The 23,182-nt window shown below is 47.1% G+C and overlaps 2 protein-coding genes across 3 annotated transcripts in view; one reads left to right on the top strand and one right to left on the bottom strand.

Annotated features, from left to right (window-relative positions):
* Positions 1 to 8,915, bottom strand: part of MORN1 (MORN repeat containing 1) — an 87,274-nt gene extending 78,359 nt beyond the window's left edge. Inside the window, exons 1-6 of one of the 2 annotated variants that reach the window (XM_048518532.1) lie at positions 8,720 to 8,915; positions 7,218 to 7,289; positions 6,370 to 6,468; positions 4,756 to 4,866; positions 3,217 to 3,307; positions 2,675 to 2,762 (exon numbers count right to left, since the gene is read on the bottom strand). In XM_048518532.1, the coding sequence (XP_048374489.1) occupies positions 2,675 to 2,762; positions 3,217 to 3,307; positions 4,756 to 4,866; positions 6,370 to 6,468; positions 7,218 to 7,289; positions 8,720 to 8,777 (519 nt within the window). In that variant the 5' untranslated portion in view covers positions 8,778 to 8,915. The remainder of the gene's footprint in view (positions 1 to 2,674; positions 2,763 to 3,216; positions 3,308 to 4,755; positions 4,867 to 6,369; positions 6,469 to 7,217; positions 7,290 to 8,719) is intronic. The other variant, XM_048518533.1, reaches the window with a different exon arrangement.
* A 1,420-nt stretch (positions 8,916 to 10,335) lies between these two features.
* Positions 10,336 to 22,921, top strand: RER1 (retention in endoplasmic reticulum sorting receptor 1). Its single transcript, XM_048519075.1, has 7 exons — positions 10,336 to 10,481; positions 17,450 to 17,535; positions 18,507 to 18,611; positions 20,682 to 20,781; positions 21,879 to 21,957; positions 22,369 to 22,504; positions 22,772 to 22,921. The coding sequence occupies exons 2-7, from the start codon at positions 17,455 to 17,457 to the stop codon at positions 22,859 to 22,861; spliced, it is 591 nt and encodes a 196-aa protein (XP_048375032.1). The 5' UTR covers positions 10,336 to 10,481; positions 17,450 to 17,454; the 3' UTR covers positions 22,862 to 22,921.
* Positions 22,922 to 23,182: the final 261 nt, after the last annotated feature.

The following is a 23,182-nucleotide window of genomic DNA, read 5'->3' as shown; positions in this document are numbered from 1 at the left end:
GTAAGATGTCCTTCGGTTTGCCAAATGTGGGGTGGAAAATTCTTGGAGATTGAGGGGCGGAGTCTAAAAAGGGGAGGACCTGTGGGGTGTAGTGCCACAGAGTCACACTCCAAAGCAGCCATTTTCTCCAGGGAAACTAATGTCGGTAGTCTGGAGAACAGTTGTAATTCCAGAGGATCTCCAGGCTCCGCCTGGAGGCTGGCAACCGCCCTGCATTTGGAAGTGAGGCGCATGCTAGAGAAAAGGCTTCTTATTGTGGTTGGGCTCAGTATGCAGATTTCCCTCCCAAGGCATTGTGGTCTGGTATCTTCCCTGCCGTTCTAAAAAGAAGGCTGCTAGGAGACACCAGGAAGCTAAGGCAGGGAAGAATGCCTCTCCTTGATCTCCTTTGATGAGAGCCAGCCTCTCCTTGATCTCCTTTGATGAGAGCCAGCGTGGTGTAGTGGTTAACAGCAGGTGGATTCTAATCTGGAGAACCGGGTTTGATTCCCCACTCCTCCGCATGAGTGGCAGAGGCTTATCTGGTGAACCAGATGTGTTTCCGCCCTCCTACACTCCTGTATGTAGAAATAGAAGCTGGTGAATGGGCATTGTGCATAATTAAAATCTCATTGCGGCTATAAATTAATTAGATGCCACTGGGCCAGCAACTCATGACTCAGTCCCTGCTTCACTGGCACTATTTGTGGCCTGCCTGACAGGGCTGTTGTGAAGGGCACAACACGTGTGAAGCAACTTGAACATGGACCTTCGTATCAGTGGTTCAGCATCTGATCCAGGTTCCTGTAGTCTTCTGGGAGAGATGCCAAGTGGCTAGTTTGGAGCTGTAACAACCTAAAGAGCTTTGGACTTATATACTCTCCTCGCCTTATCTGCACAAACCCACTGAGATGTCCTTCTACAGTTTTCTGGGAAGATTTTGAATCTCACAAGCGACTGGGAGATGCTTTCGGCTTAAAGACAAACACGCCAAGTCAGTGGTGAGTCTGGATGACAGCCTCTGACATCTTAACAGACAGATCGGCAGCGGGGGCTCGTTTTTTAATTTCCGACATTATCATGCATGGGTGCTGCCGCTGCCTTTCCTGAGCAATGCGGCAGGACAAGCCATGTGTTGTGGTGGATATCGGGGCAGCCACAAAAGAGCCAGAGGAGGGGAGAGAAGGAGACATTAAGTCTTACCGAGAAAATCACACGCAAACGTACAAAACGATATACAATAAAGCAAGGAATATACATCTATGAAATGCAAACCTGCCTAGCCAAACAGGACGATAATGTGTGATTAGAGGGTTGGACTAAGGTGAGTTCTGGGTTCAAAATCCATACTAAGTTGGTAAACCCGCTGCGTGATCTCAGTCATTTTCTCTCTCCCTAACCTACATCATGAGTTGGTTGTGGTGGGTTTTCCGGGCTGTGTGGCCGAGGTCTGGTAGATCTTGTTCCTAACATTTCGCCTGCATCTGTGGCTGGCATCTTCAGAGGTGTATCACAGAGAGACTTCCCTCTGTGATACACCTCTGAAGATGCCAGCCACAGATGCAGGCAAAACATTAGGAACAAGATCTACCAGACCACGGCCACACAGCCCAGAAAACCCACCACAACCAGTTGAATCCGGCAGCGAAAGCCTTCAACAATGCTACATCATGAGGTTGTTATTTGCTTAAAGTAAGTACCCAACTTTGATTCATTCCGCACATGCAGAATAATGCACTTTCAAACTGCTTTCAGTGCTCTTTGAAGCTGTGCGGAATGGCAAAATCCACTTGCAAACAGTTGTGAAAGTGGTTTGAAAACGCATTATTTTGTGTGTGCGGAAGGGGCCTCAGAATAACAAGATGACATGATCTACTGGAATGGGTGCTGAAAAGAAACAGCTCCTTATTTTCTATGGATTCTTCTCGTAACTCTACTTCTGTGCCCGTCACCAACTGGTTTCTGAGTACAACTCAAAACTCTTCTCTTTCAATGGCCCAGGTTTAGGACAACTGAAGATCGGCTGTCTCTCATCTCCACCTGCCTGCCAGTTAAAAGCAGCATGTCAAGCCCTGCTCTAGATGCCTCCAGTGAGAAGCAGACACGGGGCTTTTCCAGCGGTAGCCCTTCAGATATGAAATTCGCTTTCAGACACAGACCCCAAGATTTCCTCTGTGTTCATTCTTTCAGGTGCTGGGTGAATCCATTTTATTTGTTTTGAATTTATTTTATTTTTATTTTTTAATTTTTTTTATTTATAGCTTGCCCTCCCCCTTGGGGGGAGGGAGAGGGAAAAGCAGGGGGCCTGTCATCTGGTCAGGGCCCACCCATCCTGGGGGGAGGGGGATGGAGGAAGGAGGGGACGTCATCTGGTCAGGGCCCACCCACCCTGGGGGGAAAAGAGGAGGGGGCCCATCATCTGGTTGTGGCCCACCATAATCATATAAATCATATAAATCATATAAATCATATAAACCTATACACAAAAGATCAGGGAGGAGCTGTGACTCAACGGTAAAGTATCTGCTTGGCATGCAGAAGGTCCCTGGCATCTCCAGTTAAAAAGGACCGGGTAGGAGGTGATGTGAAAGGCCTCTGCCCGAGACCCCGGAGAGCGGCTGCCGGTCTGAGCAGACAATACGGACCAAAGGTCTGACTCAGTATAAGGAAGCTTCGTGTATGTGCGCTCACTTACCTCGTAGAAGGTTCCATCAGCGCAGTGAAGCACCCCGTGGCCTTGTCTCTGGTCCAGGACCCAGTCGCCTTCATATTCATCCCCATTCCTTTGCAAAAGAAACAAATACAGTTAGCCAGGAGGAAATGCTTAGAGGGATTGGAGACTTCAAGAGGAATGGTGCTGCCTGTCAGAATTCCACAGGTGCCTGATGGCTCAGAAAGGTTAGGGACTGTTAGCGTAGGGGGACATCTTATATATGTATGTATGCATGTATGCATGTATGCATGTTAATTAGTTAGTTTTGTACGCCACTCTTTCCGCAAGGGCTCAGATATTTTGACTGACCTGCCCACCCTTGCTACTGCAGCTTGCCTTACCATATGGCTTTTTCTGCTAGGTGATGGGTTTTTACACACATCTTGCTCTTGCATTTTGTAGAATTCCACCCCCCTGTTTTTATCTGTCCTGCTTTAACCAACATTCTAAAGCTGCCCCGAGCGTTTTATTGCGAGACAGAAAAGTTTGGAGTGAGTAGTAGAATGAAACTGGGGAGCTCTTACTTGAACCTCATTTTCCCTCCTCCGTGTCTTTTGGCTTTGTAGAAGCTGCCTTCGTACTGCTGCCCATCCTTGTCCGTCAGTCGTCCGTGGCCTAGGGAGAAACCGAAAAAGCTTGGAGTAGAGGTAAGGTGAAGTAAATGGGAACAGAATAAAATGCAGAAGACGACTAGTTCTGAAATTGCAGAAGGGGGAAAAATCAATTTCAGAACATGGCAAATGGGTGGCTGAAAACTCAGTATTCGATTAGATAGTAGATGGACCACTGGTGTGATCTGGCATGGCTAGTCATGACTTTATGGAACAGCATGCAAGTTCTTTAGCGCAGGAACACAACGGAAGATCCTGTGCAGGTATAAAGTGCTGTCAAGTTGCAGCCAACTTCTAGTGACCTTGTGGGATTTTCAAGGCCAGAGACTACAATAGTTGGTTTGCCATTGCCTGCCTCTGTGTAGCAACCCTGGACTTCCTTAGTAGTCCCACATCTAGGTAGTAAACCCTGCTTAGCTTCTGAGATCTAATGAGATCTCAGGCCATCCAAATCAGGCTACATAGGATTGAAATATAGAAACAGAGCTGGAAGGAACCTCAAAGGTCATCTACAACCTCCTGCACAATGCAGGAAAATCACAACTCCCCCAGTGACTGACTGCTGCTCCGTATTCCAGGATCCCTAGGCCAGTCTGGCTTGGAGAAAAATTCCTTGCTTACCAGCATGGTGCAGCGGTTAAGAGCAGGTGGATCCTAATCTGGAGAACCAGGTTTGATTTCCTGCTCTGCCACTTGAGCTGTGGGGGCTTATCTGGGGAACCAGATTAGCTTATGCACTCCAACACATGCCAGCTGGGTGACCTTGGGCTAGTCACAGTTCTTCCAAACTCTCCCAGCCCCACCGACCTCACAAGGTGTCTGTTGTGGGGAGAGGAAGGGAAAGGAGCTTGTAAGCCACCTTGAGTCTCCTTACAGGAGAGAAAGGTGGGCTATAAATCCAAACTCCTCTTCCTCCTCCTCCTTCTAAGCAGCAATCACCATTACCTTGGGTATATACCAAAGGGCCACAACAACCGAGCACTGACTCATCTCTCCCTGCCCTCGCTCTCACGACCTACCTAAATTCATAGTGAGTAACAATATGATCAAGTCACAGAATTAGTATTGCTGTCAAGATGGTCATCTATCCCCTGCAAAATGTTCTCTGTGGAAGAGATCTGTTCTCCTGATGTCAAAAATCTGCCCCCTTTAGATAGCAGTTTCACCCAGAGGCGGATCTAGGGGATATGTAGCCTGGTGCAAAACCTGAGTTTTCTGCCGCCTACCCCACCCCATATGGGTGGCCGTCCTCCCCCATCACAACCAAACAACATTTTTTTGCACCAGGTCTTGAAGTCAGTGTATGGACCTGGGGGGAAGGAGGAGGGGCGTGGGGGGCGATTTCCCCCGAGTAACTAAATGGCCACAGCCCGAGACATTGGACCCCATATGTCCTCCTGGGTGATACACCCCTGGTTTCACCTGTGGCTTCCGCCCACCCATCGTTCTTACCTTCTTGAATTCCATAGCAGAAGTTCCCCTCGTATTTCTTGCCGTCTTTATACTGCATGACTCCATGACCGTTGAGCTCGCCATAGAGAAACTGGCCCGAATAAGTATTCCCTTGAATCAAATATACAATAAAGTAAAACACTGGGACCGGGGGAGGGGGGGATTCCTCTGACAAATGCAACTTAATAATCCCTGACCTGCCAATAAAGAGTTTGACCGTTCCTTTCTTGGACAGCAGAGATAGGGAGACATTACAAGTGAATAATTACCAAGCAGCTTTTTATTACCAGGACGGCTTAATGAAGAACAAAGGAAGTGTTCATTGGGTCTTTATCTTACAAACTAATGGAATCGTAATCCATATTCCTCCAGGTCTTTAAAGCCAGGGTATCTTAATGCCACATTTAAAAAAAAGATTCACAGTATGTTCTTTATGGTTAAAAGAGGGATAAAAAGCACTTTCATTTCATAGTCCACTTAACAGCTTTTTGATGGCGCGCAGTCATTCAAAATCTTTCGGTACGGAAAGGGGGAATCTGGCACAGCGAATGCGACCGGCGCTGCAGGCCAGATGTAAAGTCTGGTTTATATATGATGCGGCGGAAGAGCTTCCACATGCCAGGGGCCTAAGAGCCAAATTAGATGATATGGCAGCCATGGGTCCATCCCTTGGCCTCTGACACCACTTTAGAGAGGATTTTAGCCATTTTAAAAACACAGTGAGACCAATTAGCACCTTCTCCCTCTTCGCCTTTTCATCAAAACAGCCTCCCCACTGCTAAGCCTGGTGGAATAACTCTGGTCCCTTCCGCACATGCAGAATAATGCACATTCAATCCACTTTCACAATTGTTTGAAAGTGGATTTTGCTATTCCGCACAGTAAAATCCAGCTTCAAAGTTCATTGAAAGTGCATTATTCTGCATGTGCGGAAGGGGCCTATGTCTTACAGGCCCAGTGGAACTGTACCAGGCCATAGTGGGTGCTGGTCTCATTTGATAGAGTGTTTCCTCAGGCCGGGGTCGGGGCTGAAAATGCTCTGACCCTGGCCGAGGACAGCTGGACACTTTTCAGTCTAGTCTGGCAGGGAACGTTCTGGGAACTTGGGCAAATCAGGAGACGGAGGGCAGGGAGGGACGAACCAGTGCTTGGCTCTCGTTGCCCTTCTTTACTGGCAATGCCAATCACCACTTAGGGGTCAGAAAGGATTTTTTTCCCCAAGGTCTGATTGGCCAATGATCCTGGAGGATTTTTGCATTCCTCTGGGCAAGCAGGGGTCTCTGGAAGAGTTAGAGTACAGGTAGTTGTGAATTTCCTGCATTGTGCAGAGGGCTTTGACTAGATGACCCTCGAGGTGCCCTCCAGTTCTGTTTCTGTCCCTCTAGGATCTGAGGGCAGAGAAAGATCTGTGGGATGAAAAGTCATCTGTAGATCACAAAACAGTCCTCTACAGGAAGTGGCTACTCAGCCAATGAGAGTCAGAGACCCCTTTGATTTGTCCATTCCCTCTATGCCAATCACACAGCTGAGCCAATCATTGACAGTGGCTGTGTCCGCCAGCAAATCACTTAACACACTACAGCATGCACTACCTGTGCGATTGACAATGCTAACCTGTATGGGCCCAGTATCGAAATCCATTGCCTACAATTTCTCCATCCATAAACTCGCCTTCATAATAACTTCCATCTTTAAACAGCAACTTTCCATGACCTGCAAAAGCAAAAAGAAACTTAAATGAAATGCCAGTGGCAAGAAGGCGTCTGTTAGCAGAATTCTGACTAATGACAATATTTGAGAGCTTTCTTAAATGGACCTACAACAGTCAATTCCTTCACAAATCTCAGTTTTGGCACCCTGCCTCTTGGCAAACAGAAAAATCTTCTAGAGCTCCATCTAACTGCAATATCTTCCTATAGATTTCTTCTGCCATCCAGTGGTAAACACTACAAATGTCTCGCCATGAGATTTACCTTCCTGGTGTGGAAAAATGAAACTTAACGGGCACAGCAGGACTCTTGATCTGAACAGAAAAGTGCTATTGAGCTCTCTGTGACAATGTTTAACACTAACTAGCCTAAATAAGAAAAAGCCTAGCCTCCTAGTCCTAGTTTTAATGAATTAAATCAATGAATTAAAAATTGATTCCAAACCCCATCTGTACATATTATACATTAAAGAACTAGCACAGCGGTTTACAGCTGGGACACTCACTTCAACCAAACCCTTTCTAACCCATTTTTAGCCTAGTCTTGCCCCAAGCAGCTCAAAGCAAAATATGCCGTTCTCTCCAATTATCTTTACGACAACCTTGTAAGGTGGGATAAGGTGAGAGAGAAAGGGGGACTAGGTCAAGGTGGTGAGCTAAATGAAGATTTGAATTTGGGTCTCTGGAGGCCAGCACTCTAACCACTAAATGGCTGCGACTTTCACAGTTCTCTCACAAAATACACTTCTCTTACCATGTTTCTTTCCTTCCTTCCATTCCCCTTCATACTGGAAAAAAGAATTCGAATAAATATAACGTCCATAACCTGAAAGAGAGGCAAAATGATAAGATGATTGGGGTGTGTGGGAGGGGGAATCTAAATTGCTGGATGAGTTTTAGTTGTACTTGGGCCAAACACTATAAGAATTATTCTTGCTCTTCCCCACCCCTGGACTGACTAATGGGATGAGAGGGTTTTTTGCCTTCAGTGTGGCTTGGCTCACTCACATGAGCCATCTGGAGCTGAAACTCCCCTTGTTAAAATTTCCAGTCATCTCACGGGTCAATCTTGACCACTCTGTGGCCTCTGACCACCCCTCTGGCTCATTTGGTTCCATGACCCATAACTTTGCTTTCTCTGGCTGGTTCTGCCCTGTTTGCTCAGTGTTTTTACTGAGGAAGCCTTGCATTCTCAGCTACAATCCAGTGGTAATTCTGGGAGATCTTCAGGCCCTACCTGGAGGTTGGTACCCCTAAGGGAAGAGCACGTTAAGAGGCAATGTATTCTCTTGCCACCCCCTTCTATTCTCCCCAGTCCCCATAAGGCAGCTGATAGTGGCAACTCATACCCACCTTCTCCTGCCCAGGGGATGGAGAATCTTGGAGTTGAACATATGCAGGACAAGGAGAGTTGCCAACTCTGAGCTGGGAAATTCCTGGAGATTTGGGGGTGGAGCCTTGGAAAGATAGCGCTAAAGGGACCGGAAGGACCTCCATGTGATATAATGCCATACATTCCACTCTCTGAAGCAGCCATTTTCTCCAGGGAATTGTAATTTGGAGATCAACCATAATTCCCAGATCTCAGTTTCATCTCCCCTCCCTCATTTACTGGCTTGGGTGGGGGGCTTACAGCTGAAGGTATTTTGAATTGCAAGTCCCACCTGCAACTATAATGGGACTTAAGGTTGCCAACCTCCAGGTGGGGCCTGGAGATTTTTCAGTATTACGTCTGATCTCCAGATGACAGAACTCAGTTTCTCTGGAGAGCCAGTGTGGTGTAGTGGTTAAGAGCACTTGGATTCTAATCTGGAGAACCAGGTTTGATTCCCCACTCCTCCACCTGAGTGGCAGAGGCTTCTCTGGTGAACCAGGTGTGGTTCTGTACTTCTACATTCCTGCTGGATAACCTTGGGCTAGTCACAGTTCTTTCAGGACTCTCTCAGCCCTGCCTACCTCATAAGGTGTCTGTTGTGGGGAGAGAAAGGGAAAGGAGCTTGTAGGCCACCTTGAGTCTCCTTACAGGAGAGAAAGGTGGGATATAAATCCAAACCTTCTTCTTCCATCCCCTCCCCAAACTATGCCCTCTCCCCACAAAATCTCTAGGAAGTTTCCAACCCAGAACTGGCAACCCTAACTGTATTCATGGTATACTGCCTCTGCACATGGGAGTTCTATTTTGGTATGATGGTTTTATCCCCTTCTAGTGAAACATTTTCAGTAGTCCAGCATGCCACCCTTCACTCGAGTTCTCACCATTCCGGCGTTGCTCTTTCATTTCCCCTCGGTAAAGACCCGGACTGGAGTCTGCCATGTCCGCCCTCCCTTCTTCCAGGACGCTGCATCTTAGCAACCGATTCCTTAGCAACCGATTCCTGCAGTCGATTGGTTCCCGGGTAGTTAAGGGGCGGAGCTTCCTCGCTTTCTGGACCGCTTTCTTAGCCCTGCGCTTGCGCGCTGCTTCCCCAAGTACTTTCCTTGGAATGATGAGTGCGAAAGGCAGAGATGGTCAGCCTGATAATTGGCTAATGGCCATACAGGTTTGTATATTTATTTATTTCAATTTATATGCCACCCTCCCCAAAAGGGCTCAGAGTGGCTTACAATAATGAAACATAACACATAAAACTCGATTTAATAAACAATTAAAACAGCTATTAATAATTACAATCAAATCCAAGCTAAATAAAATACAATTACAATTTACTTAAAACTTAAAAACCAGAATTAGAATTAGGGCCGGCAACAGATTGCAAACGTATTGCAAAAAGGCAGGATGCTGGAACTGGTGGCATGTCGTGAGGCGCTGCATCAGAGATAACTTGTGATTGTATCACTATGGGGTATAATTCAAGGGATTGAAAAAAGGAAGGACGACCAATTATTATTTCAGTGCATTACGTTACATTTATATTTATTTTATTTATACTTGATTTCTCCCCAGTGGGACCCAAAGTAGCTGACACAATTCTCTTCTCCTCTATTTTATCCTCACAACAACCCTGCAAGGCCGGTTAGGCAGAGAGTGTATGACAGGTGCAAGCTCGTTCCACAAGTTTTCACGGCAGGTAGGGGATTCAAACTTGAGTTTCCCAGATCCTAGTACAGCTCTTTCACCAGGACCTCACAGTGGCTGTCAGCACCAATGAAGACTGAGCTTGTGGTATAAATTTTGACATCACAGCTGCCAGTTGGCCTTTTATTACAATTCAAGCATCACCCAGAGGCCTGAGGCGTTGTAATGTATCAATAAATATTCATGCAGATCCCAGCACGAATTATTATTAATTACATTTACATGCCAAGGGTTCATTCCAGATTTTGAATTAAAAACTCCTTGCAGCGAGAAAAGTCGCACAACTGAGAGGGAAAAATCTACCTGCATGCCCTAGTTTTTTTTTTTTTTTTAAGTAAACTCGCAGGGAAAAGTGTGAAAACAGGCCAGGATATTTTGTTCTCAAGCTTCATAGAAGAGTTTTATTTACTTATATTTTACATTTCTATCCCGCCAATCTCCCAAGGGACTCGAGGCGGCTTACATAGATAGATATTTTTTTAAAAAATACAATAATATAAAAGCAATACGAAAGTATAAACATTAAAAACCAGTTAATAGCAAGACTGCAAGGTGATATCGCAAGGCGGAAACAGAGCAGGCCAGTGCTACCCTGGCACGTGTGAATCAGGCACGCTCGTCTTTCCCTCCCCAGGTACAAAACAGTCTCCTGGGATGTCTGGACCCCCCATGACATCAAATGTCACATTCGAGAGAAGTCTGCCCAAGGCCGGCATGAAAAGGGGGGGGGGATGGCGGCGTTTCCTCGGCCTCCCGCCCCTTCTCATCCCCTCCTCGAACGTCCTCGCCGCCTCCTCCTCCTCCGCGCCCCGGTAGCGGAAGCTGCTCCGCCGACCTCTCGCCGCCGCCATCTCGGGCCGAAGGAGGAGTCGGCCGCCGCTCTGCCTGGCGAGGCGGGGCGCGGAAGGGAGGAAAAGGCGGAAGACCCGGCGCGGCCTAGTCGTAAGTCTCGCCGCAGGCCTTGCTAGGCCTCACCGTTGCCACGGAAACCAGACTGGGCCCCCCTCTGGGGTCGGGTCGGGCGGGGACTAGGCCTTAGGCCTAGATGGGTGCCTAGGGTGGGGGGGTGCGAGCGGGAAAAGAGGCTGGGGGATGGGAAGAGGGGCGCCCTCCGTGGAGCGGGGTTGCATTTCAGTCTCCCTCGCTATGACGTTTTGGGGTGCCCTTGCAGAAAGCTGAGGACATGTTAGTAGGGGGAAGCCAGTCTGTGCAAACCCCTCTTTACAAAAGCCAATTTGGGTGGGTGGTCATAGTTTATTCCTTTGGGCCCAACTGCCTGGTCAAAAAACCCCACCCCTAAAATGCTAGCCTGTGATTTATTTCTCTCCTGCTTCCCCCCTAGTTCTTATTCTGCTGGAAGGGGTGATTCTCTTGGTGTCCCCTTTCAAGTCCCTCTCTTTCTAGGGGGGATTTGCTATGGGGGAGGTGTGATTCTCTTTTGCTCCCCCATAGCATCAGTCACAAGGGATGATGCCTTGTTTCTCTGCCCCTCAATTGCAAAGCTGGGGGGGGGGGGGCTCACTTATTTCTTTTTCCACACACCCCTAATGCTAGTCTGAGCATTATTTTCTTCTGCTCTCCCTTAGCATCAGTCACAGGGGACGGTAGCCCGTTTCTCTGCCCCTTAGTTGCAAAGCTGGGGGAGGGGGTCACTTATTTATTTTTCCACATCCCTAGGGCTAGTCTGGGCAAGAGCCACTTGCCCCTTCAGAAGCCAACCTGGGGAGGGTCATTTTATGTTTCCCTGATTCGCTCTTAAATGTCAGCGTGGGCGGGTTGGGGGTATCAGTTGCTTCTCCCTTTGCAATGCCAAACTGACTGTCCTCCTCCCCATCCCCAGCCTTGCAAGGGTCTTTCTCTCCCCTCCATCTCTTCTCTGTTTTATCCTCACAACTTGAGGCTAGTTACGCTGAGAGTGTCTGACCAGTGCAAGCTCATTCCACAGGTTTTCATGGCACCTAGGGGATTCAAACCCGAGTTCCCAGATCCTAGCCCACCTCTTTCACCCCTACCCCACACTGGCTGTCGGCACCAATGAAGACTGAGCTTGTGGTATAAAATTTGCTTGATATCACAGCTGGAGTTCAGTTCCCCACCACCACTTATATTATCAGGGGTTGCCTGCCGTTCTTGAAGGATGAGTTTAAGGCTTTGATTTTTGCGGTGTTTGCAGCGTGTAGGTTTTGTGGGTGGGTTCTTATGTCATCTCAACAGTTGTCGGGGGCAGACTTTAATCCTAAAATGCAGTAGGAGGAAGAGTTCTGGGGTGCAGATGAACAACACGGGTGCCTGCCCTTGAAGGATCTGGGACATGTGCATGTGTGTGGTGGTGGCAGTGATTACTTTTTCCAGGGAAGTGGGTGGAAGAATATTCCTTACTGCTCAAGTGGAGGAGTGCCACAGTGCTACTTAATCCTGGGTGTGTGGAGTGTAAGTAGCATGTTCTTTGAACTGATATCTGTGCTGAATGTTCTTTCTGGTTAGAAAGATTTGCGGCCTTTGGGGGGAGCATTGTTACCCCTTTAAGTGGAGGTGTCCCTGTTTCTGAACATCTGGTAACTTGGAAGCAGGTCACCTTGGCTTGAGGAAGAAGATCTCAGAGAGCTTAATCTCTCAGACAGTTGAAATTAGGGCTATTGACATTTCACTTTGGCATTTGTGAGCTGCTCCTTCGTCCTTGGCCAGGTTAGTTGATGGTATCATCATAAAGGGCGTGGACAACATGCTTTCATAGAGTTTGCTTCTGTGAGCAGGTTCTTAGTTCACACCTGATATTGCTTTCTGGCCCTTCCTTATCTTTCTGTTGCATTTTTATTTCTCTTTGGCCCCTTTCCTTTTAGGTTAGCGTACAGGGTTCACCTCCCCTCATCATATTCTCACAACAGCTTTGTGAGGCATGTTATGCAGAGAGATGGAGGCTTAAAGGCTTCATGACATGGGATTGATATTCTAACCGCACTGGCTCACAAAGCGTTCCTGACATTTTGCTCTGAAAAGGAACCATCCTATTTGTGCAGACCAAAGGATTCAAGTGCTATTTGAAATAATCTCTTTTTTAAATCAGAAACTGCAAACCCACTGCTGCTTGTCTGCCCAAAGACATCAGTGCTTGTGCTCCCGCGCTTCCGGTTAACCATTCCCCCCTTCCTCTCCCTACCTAGTCCATGAGTGGGGAGATGTGTGGGGAGATGCTGCCATTATGGCAGCCCCTGCCCACCTGCCATGTGACCCTATGAATACTGTTTCTGCCTCCCTCAAAAACCCATCTGCATGATCTATATGTTGGGACTTCAGCAGTTGCCTGGACTCAAAATATCTTTGCAGGGAATCCTAAGGAAATTCCTTGTTAATGTGCTGCGTGGTGTAATGTAGGCATGCGGAATCTGGATTGCTGCTTGGTGTTGTTTCTGCCTCCGTCAGATACCCATTTGCATCACCTATATGTTGGAACTTATCATCATAGAATCAAGAGACCACAAGGGCCATCAAGTCCAGCCTGCTGCCATGCAGGAATACACAATCAGAGCAACAAACTCCATCATTGCCTGGGCTCAGTGTGGTGTAGTGGTTAAGAGCAGGTGCACTCGAATCTGGACAACTGCCACTTGAGCTGTGGGAGCTTATCTGGTGAACCAGATTAGTTTGTACACTCCAACACATACCAGCTGGGTGACCTTGGGCTAGTCACAGTTCTTCAGAGCTCTCTCAGCCCCACCTACCTCACAGGGTGTTGTGAGGGGGGAAGGGAAAGGAGTTTGTAAGCCCCTTTGAGTCTCCTTACAGGAGACAAAGGAGGGATATAAATTTATGTCTCCTCCTCCTCCTCCTCAATCACTGCCTGGGCTCAAAATGTCTCTGAAGGCAACCATAAAGAAATTCCATGTTAGCGTGCTGTGTAGTTTGACGTAGGTGTACAGAATCTGGGCTGGTGCCCGTGGAAAGGTGCTTGCGTGGCTGCTTTACCACAAGGTGCCTGTCCAGAAACAAAGCAGGCTTGCTTCAGTCATAAGGGACTGTGCGGAAGGGAAGAGAGCAGGACCAAATAAGTCACCTGTACGTCATAGATATGCCTTCACTCAGGTGAGCAAGAACCAAGGGAGCTAAGAATGGAGCAAGAATTGCCCTGTAAGTGGAGCTGTCCATGCTGGTTTTCCTGGCAACCGGTGATTAAGGAAAGATGTTCACAATTATATTAGTGTCTGTTCAGATCCTATCTTGCCTTCAGAAGCTGGGCACACCAGAAAGTAGGAGCGCCCACCCACGCACCCACCCACGCTGAAAAAAATGTGTTGGGTTTGCTTGACGAGGCTGCTAGATGCCCATGTTTTAGGAGGAAATCCACTCGTGGATCTTGAAATAGCCTGGATGTCCCATTTTCAAACTTCATGGCACAGTTGATGTTATAGGACTGAAGCAGAGGCACGTTCAAGATGCTTGTGTGTGGTTTTAGACTCTCTCCTTAGAAAGCAGCACTTCCTCTGATGTTTTCATCCCTGTTGCCTTTCCTGTGCTTTAGATTTTTAAGGTTTTCAACACTTGACAGGGTTCAGAACAGAGAAGAAATGTTTATAGGAAGAGACTGCCCTTCCGAGTAAGTTCATAGTATTCCCTACCTGCCATTCCCCTGACCTGGATGGCCCAGGCTAGCCTGGTCTTGTCAGATCTTGGAAGCTAAGCAGGGTTGGCCCAGATTGGTATTTGGATAGGACACTGCCAAGGAAGTCCAGGGTTGCAACACAGAGGCAGACAATGGCAGGTGACCTCTGAACGCCTCTTGCCTTAAAGACTCTGTGGGTCACCATAATGCAGCTTGGCGGCACTTTATTATGCGCGCAGCAACCTGCTGTGCAACCCGAGGAAAAACCCACTCCTGTAAGCCAGATTTGTTTTCTGTTTCGTTTGGGATTCTAGATTTCTTAGGGGAGCCAAAAATCAATGCTTCATATAAGGCCTGGTGAGTTTTCCTTCTGTAGATACAAAACTGTCTTATACTGTGCTGGACTATTGGTCTGGCCAGGCCAGTATCTCCCACCCTGCTTGGCAGCAGATGCTTTTCAAAACCTTCCTGCCCCGTTCCCAAAGATCCTTTAAATCACCGGGGACCGAATTTGTTGCTGATTGCATACGAAGTGTCTGCTGGTTTGCTGAGCTATGATATCTCCTTGAGAAAGAGAGTACGTAAGCTTCAGCATATTTATCTTGTCGTGATCAGTTGGAACCAATTTTTAGCACACTCGAGGCTGGCCTGCTTGCCCAAATGTTAGGCTGCTGAAGTCTAAGCGAGTGACAGCGTGGGACTGTCAAGAATGGATCCGTCAGTGGCTGCTAGGCTGTGATAAATGGACAGAACCTCCTGTGCAGAGACAGTCTGTCTCACAGGATCAGCATACTCTGCTTTGGATTGCCCCAGAGCTACCTCAAGTGGCTGTTCTTGGGAACAAAATGCAGGCTCAGATGGACTTTGCGCTGTGGTGCCAGAGGGCGTGTCTTGCGCCTCTGTGGAGCACTTTTCCTATTGCTGCACATCTTTGGCCCCCGGAGACTGTGAATTAATGACTTCCTCTCACTGGCTTACTCCTGGGACGCAAATTGATCTTGCTGTCCAATGGAGCAATTGAACAAGAATCGTACCATACAGCTAGTTCCTTGAACTTACTGGCGTTTTACAAGAGAGAGCGTGGATTTTTGGACATAGCACTCGAGCATCTCAGAAGCTGCAAGAGAAGCATTTGTGAATCTCTCCATTCATAGATTTAAAAAAAGATTTCCTCGCTCATCATAAGACTCTCTTTTTTCTTAAGAGAAGCTTTCTGATCTGTCTCGTCTCCCTTGGCTTTCTGGCAGTTCTTTCCACTTCGGCAGTCCTTACGTCTGTCTTTCCCTCGTTCCTCTGCACGGCTTCTTTTCTGTAGGGGATAGTATTACTTTCTCTTGCAAAGCTCCACCCCGGGGATGACGAACAAGGAAGCCAGGTCAGGTATTGTTCTTGGTGATGTGGCAGGGCAGCTGCTGCCCAGTCGAGGAGGAAGTGAAAAGCCCCCCTCTCTTCTTTGAAAGCGAAATAACCTGCAGTCTTTGGCGCTTTCGTGCACTGTTTCATAAAACTGCTGCATTTGAAGGGCTAGGTTGGGAGTTCTGAGTTCTACCTCTGGAGAGGGGCTAAGGCCTCTCCCCGTCCCGATGAAAAGCAAACGCTGGCAGCATAGATGGCACAGCCGCTGTATGTGTTCCGTATCAGAGCCAGAGGCGGAAAGGAAGTTGTGTGAATAGGTAACTTCATAGTGGATGGTTTTTGTGCGGTCTTCCAAACTGTTCAAGAGGCTTATGCTGGCCTGGTCTGTGTTGTGGTGCTTCAACTTTCTTTCCTTTCCGAAGTGACTCTCTTTTATTGGCTCTGGTTCTGCTCCTGTGTCACACATCGTACATAGCCCAATGTAAAGAAATTTCATAGGTGCAGCTTTTCTCACCCGTTCCAGCCAAAGATTCACAGCCTACATCTCTATGGGTTGAGCACACATTTGGTATGTACAGCCCGCATGGTGTAGTGGTTAAGAGCAGGTGGACTCTAATCTGGAGAACTGGGTTTGTTTCCCTTCACTTCTCCAAATGAAGCCTGTTGGTGACCTTTGACCAGTCACAGCTCTCTCAGAATTCTCTCAGCCTCACCAGGTGTCTGTTGTGGGGAAAGGAAGGGAAAGGAGTTTGTAAGCCCCTTTGAGTCTTCTCCTTACAGGAGAGGAAGGCAGGATATAAATCCAAACTCTTCTTCTTCTATTTGAATGTCAGTTGCATACCCCGCCCCCTTGGTAAGAGGCTGGAGGCATGTCACAGCTTACCCTTTCCTTAGCTGGTCAGCCCCCCTGTCTCGTCCCAAACTGGAAAAAAGTAACTTGGGCAGCAGCAGTTATTTTTAAAAAGCAAACCGCTTGGGAAGAAGTGGTTAGCTTTACACTCAGAGCAGCTGTGGCGTAGGAGGTTAAGAGCTTGTGTATCTAATCTGGAGGAACCAGGTTTGATTCCCAGCTCTGCCACCTGAGTTGTGGAGGCTTATCTGGGGAATTCAGATTAGCCTGTACACTCCCACACACGCCAGCTGGGTGACCTTGGGCTAGTCACAGCTCTTCTGAGCTCTCTCAGCCCCACCTACCTCACAGGGTGTTTGTTGTGAGGGGGGAAGGGCAAGGAGATTGTAAGCCCCTTTGAGTCTCCTGCAGGAGATAAAGGGGGGATATAAATCCAAACTACTCCTCCTCCTCCTCCTCCTCCTCCTCCTTCTTCTTCTTCTTCTTCGTCTTCTTCATCAAACTAGTGAGGGTGTTTTTCATTTTTTGGTGGGGAGGAGATATGAAGGGGGTAGAAAGGAAGAGAAGAGTTTGGATTTATTCCTTGCCTTTCTGTCCTGTAAGGAGACTCAAGGCAACTGACAAACTCCTTTCCCTTCCTCTCCTTGGACTCGTCGCCCATGCTCAACCAAGCCTTCACTGCAGAAGTGCTGCGAGAATAAAATGAGAAGGGGAGAGCTCTGTGTGCCCTTCTAAGCCTTTGGAGGACAGTGGGCTAAAAGACCTCATTAGTGTATCCGTTATTTGCTTCTGACCTTGATGGAGTCACCCTTTTGTCTTCATTTCCCGCAGAATCCCCTCATAGATCTGGGTGGAAGAAGCTTCCACATGCTTAGAACATGCACATCTTCTTGATGCATCTACTCTTTCTTTTTAAAGATCACAGTGGCGGGGTCTGCCAGTGTTCTGCCGTGTAGTCCTTCCCTAGGTCCTGATGCCGTAAAGATAAAGCGGTTCCAGACGGCTTGCTTCATTTGGCAGCGCTTTTGCCTTGCCTGCGAAGATCAGTGTGAGCGTGGCTTTCTGAAAGCCTTGTTTTGTTTCTCTTCTCCTTTTCTCCTTCTACAGCAACCATGTCGGAAGGGGACAGCACCGGCGAGTCCATTCATGGCAAACCTTCAGTGGTCTTTAGATTTTTCACAAGACTTGGACAGGTTAGTCTGACACCGGATGTGTATGTGATGTGTAAAATTGGTCCAGAAATCATTGGGAGAATTGTTGACTGGGACTAACTATAGGAGTTTACTTCCTCAGTATGAAATCATATGCACTTGGTTCCAGCTTCTTTCTGGGCGCAAAACAAAGAGTTGGCTTTAACGTGCAATGACGTTGGTCTGACATTGGGGAAAACTTGGCCCTGCTGGAACCTGCCTATCAGTTAAAATCTTTTTGGAAGGTCTTTTTTGAAGCCAGCGTTCCCCAGCATGGTGCCCATGGGAGCCACGGTGCTTGCCTGTACGACCTTTGGCGCCTGCTGAACTGTTCAGAAAGGGGGTGGGGCCATTGTAAGGTAGATCCTATTGGCTGTCATCATTCAAATGAAAGGGCTTTCCATTGCAGAATCAGAAGGGCATAATACCATAGAGTTTGACCTCCGCAGTAGCCATTTTCTCCAGGGGAACGAACCTCAATAATCTGGAGCTCAGTTGTAATTCTAAATGATGTCTAGGCCCCACCTGGAGGTTGGCAACCTTAGATCCAGGAATACACATGAGCCTGATAATCTCCCGTACTCCTTCCTCCCCTTGCATGTGGCCTGCAATAAGAGACGTTGCACTTCCCCTAAAAATCACTCTTCCAAATAGTGATTTAATCCTGGTTTGGAATTGCTGTTTATAATTTGCCGTTTTGGGGTGAACTGCCAAACTGTGACATGCTACAAATCTAGAAATATCTGAACATCGACTTCGTTGGGGCTGACGGAATGCATGAGTCTGAGATTTCCGGTGGGATTTGTCAGTGTAGTAATAAAGCACAGTTTGTGCCTGAGCCAAGCTTGTGCAAAATTGCATTTGTTTTTAGCAAGCTGCCGATGCAGCACCAGTACCTTTCAAGGTCATGCAACCGTTGAAATTTCCTTTCCACCAGCTGTGTGATGAATATCTATCACGTACGTTTTTTCCAGATATACCAGTCCTGGTTAGACAAATCTACTCCGTACACTGCAGTACGATGGGTTACAACGTTGGGTTTAAGTTTTATCTACATGATTAGAGTTTATCTACTACAGGTAAGAGACCTTCACGTTGATCTCTAAACCTGCGGAGGGTTGTGGAGTCACTGTGTTGATGCCTGCAGTGATAATGGTTCACCTTTTTCAAGAATTTTTTTTCTTGATGGTAACTTGTTTTCATTGGCTTACTCGCCTTAAAAATACAAAATCCTGTGTGGGCTGCGTTGGGGATAATTGTCTGCATAGATAAAAAGGTCACAGAATTAATTGGAACCGTTAACGAAAAATGAAAGGATGAATTGAATCAAGAGACTGCTAATTTTTTAAACAATGGCTTGCCGTGATAAAGAATTGAGTGTAACAAGCCCGATTTGAAACCTGCTTTTAGTTTGTGTCAGGCAGAAAGAGTCATCTTGAAAAGCACTTCAGTGAGTCATTTCTTAGGAGTAAGTGGTAGTTAAAGGTCTCTTTAACAAATTTGGGAATAATACCTTCATGTTTCTCTACAAAGCCTCTTGACAGTTATGGGATTAGGGCCTAGTTCTAATGGAAGGGGCGTTTGGAGTTCTAGTTGATTGGTTTTAAAATTATGTTTAATCGTGATGTTTAATTACGATTGCAAACTGCCTTGAGCCACAGGGAAGGTTGGGGCATAAACATTTTAAAATAAGCCCTAGCAAAAGAAGGCCCCCTTCCCGTCCCTCTGGAAAGTGGAAATAATAAGGCTTTGATGAAGTTGTACAAGGGCCGTGTATCTAAATTTTTTAAAAAGGATCTGGGACTTTGAAAGCCCCGCATGCTTCAGAAACACCACCTTTCTCAAAACCCCTGTTGAACCCCTGAGTTCATTTCTTTACCCTGCCCCCTTTCCCCTCTAGGATCTAGCAGGAAATACACAAAAAGAGGAATCCAGCTGTTGGCTTGTCACTAATAGAGTGACATACATTGTTCTGCTGCCCAAAAGACAAGACTTTTAGGGAGCCTTTATTATTAGAGTCTATACCAGTGTTTCCCAACCTTTTCGACGTCGCGGTACCCTTGACCTCACTCTTCGTATCTCAGGGTACCCTTGAGATTCATTTGATTTTTTTTTGCATTTTTAAAGGTTTTTTTCCCCTTTTTTTGGCCTGTAGGTGGGGGGAGTGGCAAGCAGGGGGAGGGGAGGGAAAGCAGCACTGGCAGCCGCGTTGTTTGTTTGCCTAAATTAGGCATGGATTTGGGGGGATTTAAAGGGAGAGCTCCCTTTAAATCTATCCCCCCCTCCCCATCCACACCGAATTTAGGTAAATAAAACAATGCTGTTTTTCAAAGTTGTTTAAAGGAAATCAGTTGTAATTCTAAATGATGTCTAGGCCCCACCTGGAGGTTGGCAACCTTAGATCCAGGAATACACATGAGCCTGATAATCTCCCGTACTCCAAACGCCCCCCCCCTTCAAAATCCATTTGATTCCGGCGGGGGGGGGGGAGAGGAGGCGGTAGCATTGTCAGGGTACCCCTGGGACGTGCTCATGGTACCCCAGGGTACCACGGAACCCTGGTTGGGAATCACTGGTCTATACGTAACTGCTCTCTTAAAGTGAGTATTGTAAAACTATTGAATAGTAACGATCCTATGGTGCTAGGGAAGAGAGCCCAGTTTTTATTGAAGGTCCTGATTGTAAGAGATGCTTAGCCTATTTTGACTTGATTGTTTGTGTCTCCTGTTATGGTTTTCTGGTGTTTATGCCTACTAAAGGTCCTGTTGTTGTTGTTGTTGCTTATCACTATAGAACTTCTTTATCCTGGAATAATTTTTCGAGGCAGCCTGACTAAGGCTTTTCAGTTCTGTCTCTTTCTGGATGGCTGGTTGTTCAGAGACTTTTTGTTCCTTGCTATAATGTATAGCTTAAAAACATACACACTCTCTTAGCATTTGGTGTTCCTTGTCCCCAGTTTACCTTTGGTATTCTGGGCTTCCCTTGCATTCCTCAATGGCTCGGAACATTCCTCCTGTTTCAGATAACCCCTTCTCCAGCCAGATTTGTGCCCTCAAACGGATGTGTACATTTTGTGTTTCTGGGGTTCATGCTATGTGCCTTTTGGACATTCTGTAATTTTGTTCCCCTCCTCTCTCTCTCCTTCCCAGGGTTGGTACATCGTGACATACGCCTTGGGAATCTACCACCTAAACCTTTTCATAGCTTTTTTGTCGCCAAAGGTAGATCCCTCTCTAATGGAGGACTCAGGTACGGAGAGCAAGAGCAGCTTTGCTGGAATTTTTTTTAAAAATTTCTTGTAATCGGGCTCTCCCTTTTCAGCCAACAGAGGTCTCTCCGAGAGGCTAACGACATTGAAGAGCCAGTCCAGATGCTGGCTGTGGAATTCAGTTTGGGGGTTGGGGTTCTTGGTGAGATCTGATGGAAGAAAGGGTGCCCCCCTGCCTTCTGCTTTTCCTCCCCATAATGGCCTCAGTGATGGGCAGCTGTAGATTGGCCTGGGCAGGATGGAAAGGTTGCTTCTGCTGCATTGCTCATTATTGGCAGCATCAAATCAGCTTCTCAGACACAGAAGTGGAAAAGGTATCATCGAAGTGACTGAGGAGGCCGTTAGTTTTCAGCCTTTGGGTTCTGGCACCCTGCCCTCTGCACTGTGAATCCCAATACAATCTCCGTTTGTTCTTGGGTTTTTTTGAGAAGGGGACTAGTTACTGCTAGTATGCAAGTGTAGGGTGCAAGTTCTCCTCCTTGCACGCATGCACACAACAGCAGGACAGCCAGGTAAAGTCAATCACAGATGGAGCACATTTCCTCTGTGATTCTGGCCCTTGACAGTGGGTGCCCGACTTTTACTTCCCGCCTTCGGCTTCCTTCTTCCGCTGCCCTGGACTCCGTTATGACCTCACTGCTGTCCCACTTCCTGTTATGTGACTGCGACATCACGTGCTTGCAGTTCACTAGATCCTGGGGCTGCCCCTGACCCTGAGCACGGTTACTCATGTTCCAACTGCATTGAAATCAGTTGGTACCAAGAGTGTTAAGTTTGGGCTTTTACTTGAATTTAATAGCGGAGCACCAACAGCTTCTTGATTATTTATTAGTGGTGTACTTATATACCCTGCATTGCATTTATACTGCAGACTTTTTGAAGACGTGTGTTCTAGATGGCCTTCCACATAGCAACCACGCTTTTAATCAGCTTATATTGATTTTGGGTTTCCTTGTGTCCAATATAGGGGCCATTCAGTGACCACTATCAGTTTTATCGCCACTCTGAAAGTCACAGGGGTAGCTAAACGATCCCTGAAGGGTTTCTTTTAAAACTGTGCATTTCCTGTTCTTCTTAGACGATGGTCCTTCCTTACCCACGAAGCAAAACGAGGAGTTCCGGCCCTTCATTCGAAGGCTGCCAGAGTTCAAATTCTGGTGAGTTTTTTGTTTGGATCTTCTTGTAGCCAGCCCTTTTCAGAGACTTGCCGTGGGCTACAGCAAATTCTGTGGTTCTCCTTCAACGAAAGAAGTCTTGGTTGATGAAGAAAAATATCTAGGCAGGATTACTCATATTTAAAGCTCTCTCTGTGTGTGGCACAGCTGAAACCCTGTTGCCATTTCAAAACGAGACATTCAAAGGCAGTTTTGTGTTGCCTGCCTCCATGGGTGCTGAGAGGAGAAAACGGACTGACCCAAGGCCACCCAGCAGGCTTCACGTGGAGGAGAAAGGAATTGAACCTAGTTTTCCACAATTATAGCCCACTGCTCTAAACAACTAAATCACACTGGCAGCACTATTAAAATAAAACAGCACACATCATTTAACCTGGCACCTTCCCTTTGCAGGCATTCCGCTACTAAAGGCATCCTTGTCGCAATGACATGTACATTCTTTGAGGCTTTCAACGTTCCAGTTTTTTGGCCAATTCTCGTGATGTACTTCATCATGCTGTTCTGCATTACCATGAAGAGGCAAATCAAGGTAAGCAAGATCTGCACAGTACCAGCCATTCCAAGTATGTCACCTCCTACTGGGCCATATTCTCTTCCGCGGGATGATGAGAATGTCATGGCAGAATGGCTGCCAATCATAGAGGCTGAAAACACACCCCTTCATTCCCCAAAAAGAACTCAGAAAGCTCTGGGAATTTGGTTAATAAATGAATGTGTTTGGTGGGGTGGAGGGCCCGGGACACGCACGTACATTGTGGGTGAACCCTAAACGTTTCTGTTTCTTCTTCTGTTGCAGCATATGATAAAATACCGATATATACCGTTCACGCACGGCAAGAGGAAATATAAAGGGAAGGAAGAAATGGGGAAGACCTTCGCTAGCTAGAAATCAAACCGCCTGCTGACCAACTCCCTGCATTATAATTAAAAGACCGGTTTTGAGCCATTTTGTAACAATGCCTTTTTTTCCTTCATCTAAAGTCCAGCAAGAGGGAAGCAGCCGGGAAGCTGCGTCCTTGTGATTTGTCAGGGGTTAGGCTGCCCCTCCCCTTTTCAATCGAAGCCTTGCAGCAGACATCCACAACTTGAGCTGCGGGGGGGGGGGCGAAATTTTCAGGTGACAGAGTGATATTCCACATGCGCAAGCGCTGTTTTTTGCTACTTTTTGAAGACACCAAGTATCTTGTATCATTGTACTTGCGCAAAC

The sequence above is a fragment of the Sphaerodactylus townsendi genome, linkage group LG16 (assembly GCF_021028975.2).
Source record: "Sphaerodactylus townsendi isolate TG3544 linkage group LG16, MPM_Stown_v2.3, whole genome shotgun sequence".
Taxonomy (NCBI): Eukaryota; Metazoa; Chordata; class Lepidosauria; order Squamata; family Sphaerodactylidae; genus Sphaerodactylus; species Sphaerodactylus townsendi.
Note: the sequence above shows the minus strand (reverse complement) of the source record. Positions and strands in the feature narration are given on the sequence as shown.